We start from the raw sequence: 9,200 nt of genomic DNA on the forward strand, positions 1-9,200 counted from the left end.
AAAAAAAAAAAAAAAATGGTGAGGAAACGGCAGTAGCGCCTCCCGCTGAGGTTGGGAGGGTCAGATGCATTTGTTTACGCGTTCGAGACCTTTAGAACAGTGCTTGGCACAGAGTAACACTCTTAGCTGTCACAGCTCCTTACGTGATTGGAGACACGCAGCTCAGCAGTGCCCCCCTGTGGCCACATCTACACCAGCAGGTTTGTTTTCAACATGCGTTTCAAAACTATTCTGATAATTAGAAATTTGTAGGCAATTGACGTGGTCTACTTTAATATATCTTTGTTTAAGTAAAGTCTGACTTTGCTTGTACTCCATTCATTCATTCATTCATTCATTCATTCATTCTCCTTTCGTCCCAACCCCCATGCTAAACTGTGGGAGATCAGGTTGAGCACGGTGGACTCGCCCTCCTGGATGCTCTAGTATCGGGCGACACGGTAGAAACAGCGTCCATTGTGGAAGCGCTGTGTGGGCAGCACCGCGGGGGCTGAACACAGATGCCCAGCACGGCAGTACTGGTGCAGTGGGCAGAACCCGAAGCGGGCAGGATCCCACGCATAACCCAGTCCAGCGGCAGTGGGTAACTGCCCTAGCGCCTGGCTGCGTTGCACTCGTGAAGGACGGGGCCACGTTTGAGTCTGTTTTTGAGCGCGTGTGCCTCGCGGAAGCTCTTGTGCTGTTGGTGGGTGACCGAGTGAATGTAGCCCGTTGACTGCGCGATGACTCTCGAGGTTCCTCTTCTCTTTGAGTGCTGCTCCACGTGAGCAGTTTCCCATGAACTGAATTTTTTCTCTCTCTGTCGTGGCCCCAGAGTTCCCCTTTGTGTTAAATACGGTGGCATTTGTGTTAAAATCGAACTATTCATTCCCATTAAAGTACAAATTTTTACCAGTTTTTTAAAAATTGTCTTGAATAATTACCAGATTGACTTCTATTCATCTTTGCCATTCTGTGGTGCTGTCAGTCTTTTCGGAAGCAAAACCACCTCTGGCCTTGGCGATTTAGGCTAACGGCATAGGAGCATAGCCTGCGTATGTCTGGGTGTTTGACAAAGGTCAATAAAGGGTTCAGCTCTTCGGTTTTTTGGTCACAGTTTTCTTTTTAGTCTCCCTTTGCTCTTGATCATGGCTAATGCAGGAGAGAGCACACAAGGTCATAATAGCTGTCTCCGGCTATCTACGGGGTCAGCGTGGGGAAGACTCAGGCTGGCTTTGCCTGGCTTGGGGCTTGCTCTGTCGCCCTGTGAATGAGACTTAAGGCCAACAGCCAGAAGTCAAAGGCAGGCAGAGTTCTAGTCAATACATGGAAGACAGTTTGAGCAGGTGAAGCGGCGTAAAGAAAAAAACGGCCACGTGTGAGACAGTGGCGTGAGCAGGAGAATACGAAGCAGGGGTACAGCCGCGGGGGGGGTCCGCCGCTATGTAGATGTTAAACCCGATGGGACCTGGGCGTTCCCTCCTGCTCTTGAGATTTTACAGTTCAGTAAGTTCCAGATTAAAATTTGGGTTTATCAAGTTTCTTAAAATATAGCCCTAAATCAAATCCCTTTTTTCGAGGTATAATCCTTTAGTTACATAGAATTTCAATCTACTACTGATCGCTTTTTCATTTTGTTGATGGTTTCTTTTGCTGCGCAAAATCTTTTTAGTTTGATGCAGTCCCGATTGTTCATTTTTTGTTGTTGTTACCCTTGCCCAAGGAGATATATCAGGAAAAAAAAAATAACAAGAAGAAAGGCAAGAGAGTTTACTGCCTGTTTTTTCTCCTAGGAGTTTTATGGTTTGGGGGTCTGACATTTAAGTCTTTAATCTAAACATTTTGAGTTCATTCTTGTTTAAGAAAGTGGTCTAGGTTTTTTTTGCATGTATCTGTCCCGTTTTCCCAACACCATTTCTTGAATAGACGTCTTTACCCTATTGTATAGTCACGCCTCCATTGTCGTAGACTAAATGACCAGATAGGTGTGGGTTCCTTTTTGGGCTCTTCTGTTCCATTGATCTGTATGTCTGGTTTTTTGCCGGTACCATGCTGTTTTGATTACTATAGCCTTGTAGTGTAGTTTGATATCAGGTAGCGTGAAACCTCCAACTTCGTTGTTCTTTCTCAAAATAGCCATGGCTATTCGGAATCTTTTATTATAGTTGCATATAAATTTTAGCATTATTTGTTCTAGTTCTGTGAAAAACGCCATTGGTATTTTGATAGAGATTGCGTTGAATCTGTAGATTGCCTTGGGTAGTATGGCCATTTTAACTATGTTGATTCTTCTTCCCCGTGAGCACAGAATGTGCTTTCATCTATTTGTGTGTCCTTCGATTTCTTATTTCAAGGTCTTAACAATTTTCCGAGTACAGGTCTTATACCTCCTTGGTTAAATTTATTCCTAGGTGTTTTGTTTTGTTTTGGTTTTGGTTTTGGTTTGGTTTTTTTTGATGCAGTTATAAATCAGATTGTTTTAACTCCTCTTCTGATAGTTCGCTAGTATAAAAGCGTAACTGATAATAGTTTTGTTTCCTGCTACTTTACAGAGTTGTCAATTCTAATAGTTTTTAGTGGAATCTTTAGAGTTCTCTATGTATAGTATCATGTCATCTGCAAATACGATAGTTTTACTTCTTCCTTTCCAATTTGGATGCCTTTTCTTTCTTGTCTGGTTGCTGTGGCTAAGACTTCCAATACTGTGTTGAATAGAAGTGGTAAAAATGGGCATCCTGTCTTGTTCCTGATCTTCAGGAAAACGCTTTTATCTTTTCCCCATTGAGTATGATATTAGGTGTGAGTTTGTCATATATGGCCTTTATTATGTTGAGGTATGTTCCCTCTATTCCCACTTTGCTGAGAGTTTTTATCATAAATGGCTGCTGGATTTTGTCAAATGCTTCCTCTGCATCTATTGATCTGATCATGTGGTTTTTATCTTTCCATTTGTCAGTGTGGTGTATCACGTTAATTGATTTGTGGGTATTAAACCAACCTTGCATCCCAAGATTTTTTTAATGTATTGCTGAATTCAATTTGCTGATATTTTGTTGAGGGTTTTTACATCTGTGTTCATCAGGGATATTGGCCTAATATTTTGTTTTGGTAATGTCTTTGTCTGGTTTTGGTGTCAGGGTGACGTGGCCTCGTAAAATGAACTTAGGAGCCCTCCCTCCTCTTGAAATTTTTAGAATAGTTTGAGAAGAATAGGTGTTAATTTTTTGAATATTTGCTAAAATTCACCTATGAAGCTATCCAGTCCAGGACTTTTATTTGTCGGGAGTTTTTAAATTACTGATTTTATTTTAGTTTATTTTATTTGTAGTAATCGATATATTCAGAAATTCTGTTTCTCCTTGATTCAGTCTTGGAAGATCGTATGTTTCTAGGAATTTATTCATTTCTTCCACGTTGTCCAGTTTGTGTGCATATAATTGTTTGTAGTATTTTCTTATAATCCTTTGTATTTCTGTGGTGTCCATGGTCACTTCTCTCTTTCATCTCTGACTTCTTTATTTGGGTCCTCTTTTTTGTTTCTTGATGATTCTGGTTAAAGGCTTATCAATTTTGTTTATCTTTTTTAAGAACCAGCTCTTGGTTTCATTGATTTTTTTTATTTTTTTATTTTTTTAAAACTTTTGTTTATTTCCACTTCGATCTTTATTATTTTCTTCTACTCACTCTGGGTTTTATTTGATGTTCTTTTTCAGTTCACTTAAGTGTCAGGTTAGGTTGTTTATTTGAGCTCTTTCTTGTTTCTCGAGGTAGGCCGGTATCGCCATGCATTACTGTCTTGCGTTCTTGTGTTCTTCCCCATAGATTTGGGGTCGTCGCGTTTTCATTTTCATTTGTTTCAAAGTATCTTTTTCTTCTTTGATCTCGTTGTTAACCCATTATGTTTAGTAGCATGTTATTTAGTCTCCGTGTATTTGTATGTTTTTCAGTTTTATTCTTGTGATTGATTTTTAGTTTCATACCGTCGTGATCAGAGAAGACACTTGATAGGATATCAGTCTTAAATTTATTGAGATTTGTTTTGCGGCCTTTCTTGGAGATTGTTTGATGTATGCTTGAAAAATATGTGTATTTGAAATGCTCCAAAAATATCAAGTAATCAGAACCCTTTTTTTAACGCATATGTTAACCCCTCATCCAACAGAGCAAGGTTTAAAAAGCAGGAAGTGGGAGGTTCGTGATGGCCAAGTAGTGGCCACAGCCGGCCCACAGTTTGTGATCGGTGAAGAGCAGGTGCTTGGGGTGGACTCAAACATCGCGATGACAGAAATAACTCCAGAAGTTAGACGTATTGGCTTCTCTGATTTTATACACAGAATAACAAAGGAACTCACCACGAAACTCGATATTTATGTTTGCTTAAGTGGTTCTTGGCTACATAGGTGTGTGTCACATTGTTCTCTGTATGTCCGAAATAGTTCATATTCATATTTGTTGCTTATGAATGAGAAAACCTTTAAAAGACTTGACTAGAAAACAGTAATTGTTACTCACGCCAAGACGGTGATTCTTTTAAAGTCACCTTATAAAGAAAATTATTTTCTAACTGAGGAATACAAAGTTGAGATTAAATGTTTAAAACTAAATTTGTCATTTCTATTTCTATATTGTAGTGGCCTCTTTGGTGCAGTAATTTTATTAGGTGATTAACATACAGTTAGATTGAGAAACATTTGTTTCTCAATCTAAACTTTTCCCCATATCTAGAAAAAGAATTTTTTTAAATTTATTTTCTCCTCTAAAGGTTATTTCCAACATTAACCAATCAGGCATTTTCTCCTTTTTCCTTAAACAATATGGTATATGTATCAAGCTAATGGCCATAGCTGGAATGTCTTAATTGTAAGAAGTTCAAGCTGTTGAGGAAGTCATATAAAAAGCAGTCAGTTTTTTAAATGGTTTTAGTTCCAGTTGGTGATTTCTGTAGGTTGATGTGTATATAACAAGTTGTCTTGTACTCTTCGCACAGCATTAAAACTTCCTTTTGGTAAAACAACGGTGATGCATTTGGTGGCCAGGGAGACGCTGCCGGAGCCAAACTCTCAAGGTGAGCCGTGAGCCCCAGACACAGGCCGTCAGAAACGGCCAGTTTTCCTTGGACTTTCTAGGGAAAGGGAAGTTTTCATCGTTTATGAATAGAGCTCGTTAAGCAAACGACGAGACATTTTTGGAAACACACTAAAACTTAAAGAGCATTCGTTATAGCTTTTTAACTTAAAAACGGAAACATTGACGAAGCCCCATTCGTCAGTGTGCTCGGGGCCCCTGCCCCGGCCAGGCGGGGCGTCTCCATAGACAAGGCTGTCCTCCTCTTCCCTAGGTCAGAGGAATCGGGAGAAGACGGGGGAGAGTAACTGCTGTGTGATCCTGTGAGCGCCGCCCGCCGAGTGTGCTGTGCCGTGGCCTGTGTCTCTGTGCTGCCAGGACAGAGGGGACCCACGCCGCGTCGGGGACCACGGAGCCTGCCTGCAAAGCCACGGACCGCATCATGACCCTGTGACCACTGTCGTCTTTTCTCACGAAAGTAAAAAGAACCAAGAACATTTTTCACTATGACTTTTTATTTCTAGTATTTTTGTTTCTGTTAAGCAGTTTTGAAATGTTGGGTTTTGAGTGCAGTCAGTCTCCATGGGGAAAGTTAACACGTTGCACCTTTGATAGCAGAAATCATTTTGCCGCCACAAAAATCATCACCAGACTAACAAATCAAGCGTTCCAAGTACAGTTTGCACTAAAAAAGTTTGACGTTATTTTCTTCATCAGCAGAATTTTTAGCATAGTTCATGGTACCTAGAAATACTCGTATATACAATTCCACACTGGAAAACACTCAGCAATTAATGAAGTTAATTACTGGGCCAACTGGAAAGGAAAAAATGGAAAAGAAACTAAAATGTCGGGTGAATTCTACCAAAGTCAGCCGCGGCGGCTGCGCTGGCACAGGACACTAAACAGGGCGGCGGGCGCCCCTGCAGCCGGTGGAGCAGCGAGCATGCCCGTCGAGAGCCCCTGGCACAGAGCCGAGCGGATGGCTGTTCCCGTCACGCACCCGCCACAGATGTGACCGCGCGTGCCCGCGCAGCACGGAAGGGCCGAGTGTGTTTCCTAGCCTTAACGTGGGGGGTCCCGTCGCCCGCACACCGCCGTCGTCGTGCAGAACTCAGAACACCTCATTCACTGTTCACTTTTACGTATCGAATATCAGCAGTTGGAATTTTTTCGTAATTACTCTCCTCTGTAACTGTCCAGTGTCTCACCCATCAGAGCGTTCAGATGAATTCTTCAGATTAAAAAATTCTCCATAGTAACTAATTTGTTTCTTTACGTAGTTTGCATTTGGTATCAGTGCTTGCAATTGTATTAAAACCAAAAGCTGATTTTTAAGGCGTACATAATTCAGGATGCCATTTTTCTGTTTTGTACCAATAATTTAAAAATTGATATGCTAAAAACAATTTGCACAGCACTAAAGCATGAGCTAGTTTCACCTAAATCTGTAAAAATATAAAAGATTTTATATTTTTTCACTGGGAAGAAATTCTTCCTGGATGAAATTACAAATATGTGTAGAATATATTTAATAAAAAACTTATAAAATACCTAACTATAGAACTTAAATATAGATTGGCGTGTAGCGTATAGAACAATATTCCATATAAATAACTGTAGCCTTTATAAAATGAAGTCGTGGGCTGACACGTCGTGTACTCAGTGTCCACGGTCCTTTCAGACATTGCGTGTGAACGGTTTCAGGGGGTCAGCTTTGTGTAAAGGTGATCGGGTGAGCTCGTTGTCAGCGCAGCAATGAGAAAGCGTGAAGTCCAGTAGATCTACGAAAACATTGTTCATACCCGTCAGAATTAAATTTGTATAGAACAGAGTTTTAAAATGAGTGTAAATAGCAGTAAACGTTTTCTTTCTGCAACCTGGACTTATAGATTCTTTCTGTAAACTAAATAAAAATATAGTGCATTTCAGTGATCATTTTAAAAGTCTTGATTAGGTCGATAATTATTTAAGCACTGTCTCATTCATGTTAAAATTGTTTTATTTCTGAATCTTTAAAAAGTTTGTTTTATTAACATTCTATTGGTGGTGTGGCAAGTTAGCCACATGCGTCCTTGACATTTAACCTGGTTATTTTGTGCGCAGTCCCAACAATGGATAGAATTCTGTCTCTGTTCTCACTAAATGCCATATTCAAGGGATGTTGGATATTTACGTGCTGTGTTGATTAGCTCAAATGTGAACTCTGAGTGTTGGCAAAACACGAATCTGGTAGTTGCTTAATTGGGCAATTAAGCCACTTATGGCTCTTTTCTTCTTTTGTAAAACAAACTACTGGTAATTATTTTTAATACCTACTTTAATTCTAATTCGCCTTCTGTTTTCCCAAAGTTAAAGACTATCAGCTAATTGTGACTGAATTTTTATGATGGTTGAAAGTATTCTCATTGGTTTTCAATATATTTTTCTGTTCCCACGTTATAAATTTCCCTTTCACAGGACCTCAGTGTAGAGTTTGCAAATGGATAACCTTGTTTATTAGTAGAGAAAGAATTATGTCACGTAATACTTAATATTGTGCAAAATGAAAAAAAGAATAAAAGCAGTAAAATTATAGACGGAAAACACCAAAAATTTAGATGCCTTAACAACGTAACGTGAAAATACTCAACTACCCCTTTTAAAACAGTTTCCTGGAAGCCTGATGGTTGAAAAATGATTGATCACAGCCAAGGCTACTACTGAAGGTCCCTCTGCCAAAACGACAGCCCACTGACCCAGAGGCGGAAGCTGCATAGACCCGGTGATGAAATGCAGCCCGAGTCGCCGGCCTGCGGGGCTGCCCGGCCCTGGGCATCTCGCTCGCCTCTTTCACCTCAGTCGCCCTGGACTTTGCTAAGCGTCTGGACCGGGCAGGCTTCTCTGCCGTATTAAAGCCTCAGCGCGTCTCCTTGATCTGCACCGTTTGCTTTCTCTTCACGATGAGTCGTATCTTATCCTGTCATGAAAAATAATAGTATCTAACATCATCATGCTCATTAAACGGCGTTTTCTCATGACGCTTATCCTTGGTTTAATGTCACCTCGACCTGTACAGTAATTTCTGTTAGCTGATTGTCATGCACACTGTCTAATGTGAAAAGGAATTAAAACTTTCTTCATCTGTTGTAGAATACTTCCCTTCTTTTAAATGACTTCTATTCATAATTTCGGTGTATTTTCCTATTTTTTATCTCTCGACTGTTTTTCCCTTTTTTCTTCCAATTTACTTCATTACATTCTTCAGTAAATTCGGTATTGTTCAGCCTTTATTCTATATGTTACCGAAATCAAAGAGAAGCGATCAGACAAAATCCAGTGTGCCGTCATACCACCCTTACAGGTAACGGTCACAGCTGTGTTTTCAGATTCTTTTTCTATTACTGTTTGCATAAGGGGGTCGCTTGTTAGCCGTATAGTGAGCGGGGTGGGAGGAGGGCTGGAGAGGAGGGAACATAACCAGTAATTAAGGTCGGACCCAACTGCAGACTGCGGCCCGCGTCCAGGCCCACGTTCCCTGGCCGAGCTGGAGGGGGCTTCCTGGATGTGGGCCGGAGGTGACTGGCTGTGACTCCACGTATCCCCTCCAGACGCTTGGCGGCCTTCAGAAGAATGTACCATATATGAAGCTCTTTTACAGATGTGGTGGGAGCGGGTGGCTTTTAAGAGTTCCTGGATGAAACTCAGTGAGAAACGTTAATTCTTAGCGAGGTTTAAACCATCACATGACGTCTTTGACGATGTCAAAGTGTCCTCTAATATTTTTTATATTCAACCTTTTTTTTTTTTTCCAAAATGACAACGTATAAGAAATACAGAGCAGACATAGTGAATCAACAGTTGGGAAGAGGGCGTGTCAGCCTCCTGTGATTCAACCGAATATAAAAGGAGCTGGGTGAACAAACACACACACGTACATGCACACACGCACACACGCACCCCTAGGCCCAAACCCATGTGGCTTGGAGACCTGACACAGGCCGATTCATCCTCTGATCTGGCATCTCCTTGGCGCCCCGTTTCTAGTAATTGTCACTCATGTCCCTACACTGTCCACACCCTCGGATACCCTCACAGCTGAACCCACACCATCTTGGCCCCCACTTTCCAAGCTCTTGATCGGCAGGAGACTTCAGACGTAATTACGCTGATCCCGT

At 41.1% G+C, this 9,200-nt stretch overlaps 1 protein-coding gene across 1 annotated transcript in view; it reads left to right on the forward strand.

Moving 5' to 3' along the window:
* Positions 1–8,179, forward strand: part of UBL3 (ubiquitin like 3) — a 13,659-nt gene extending 5,480 nt beyond the window's left edge. Inside the window, exons 4-5 of the mRNA XM_023530706.1 lie at positions 4,967–5,044; positions 5,318–8,179. Of these exons, the coding sequence (XP_023386474.1) occupies positions 4,967–5,044; positions 5,318–5,370 (131 nt within the window). The 3' untranslated portion in view covers positions 5,371–8,179. The remainder of the gene's footprint in view (positions 1–4,966; positions 5,045–5,317) is intronic.
* The last annotated feature ends 1,021 nt before the right edge of the window (positions 8,180–9,200 follow it).

The sequence above is a fragment of the Pteropus vampyrus genome, unplaced genomic scaffold (genome assembly GCF_000151845.1).
Source record: "Pteropus vampyrus isolate Shadow unplaced genomic scaffold, Pvam_2.0 Scaffold52, whole genome shotgun sequence".
Lineage (NCBI taxonomy): Eukaryota > Metazoa > Chordata > Mammalia > Chiroptera > Pteropodidae > Pteropus > Pteropus vampyrus.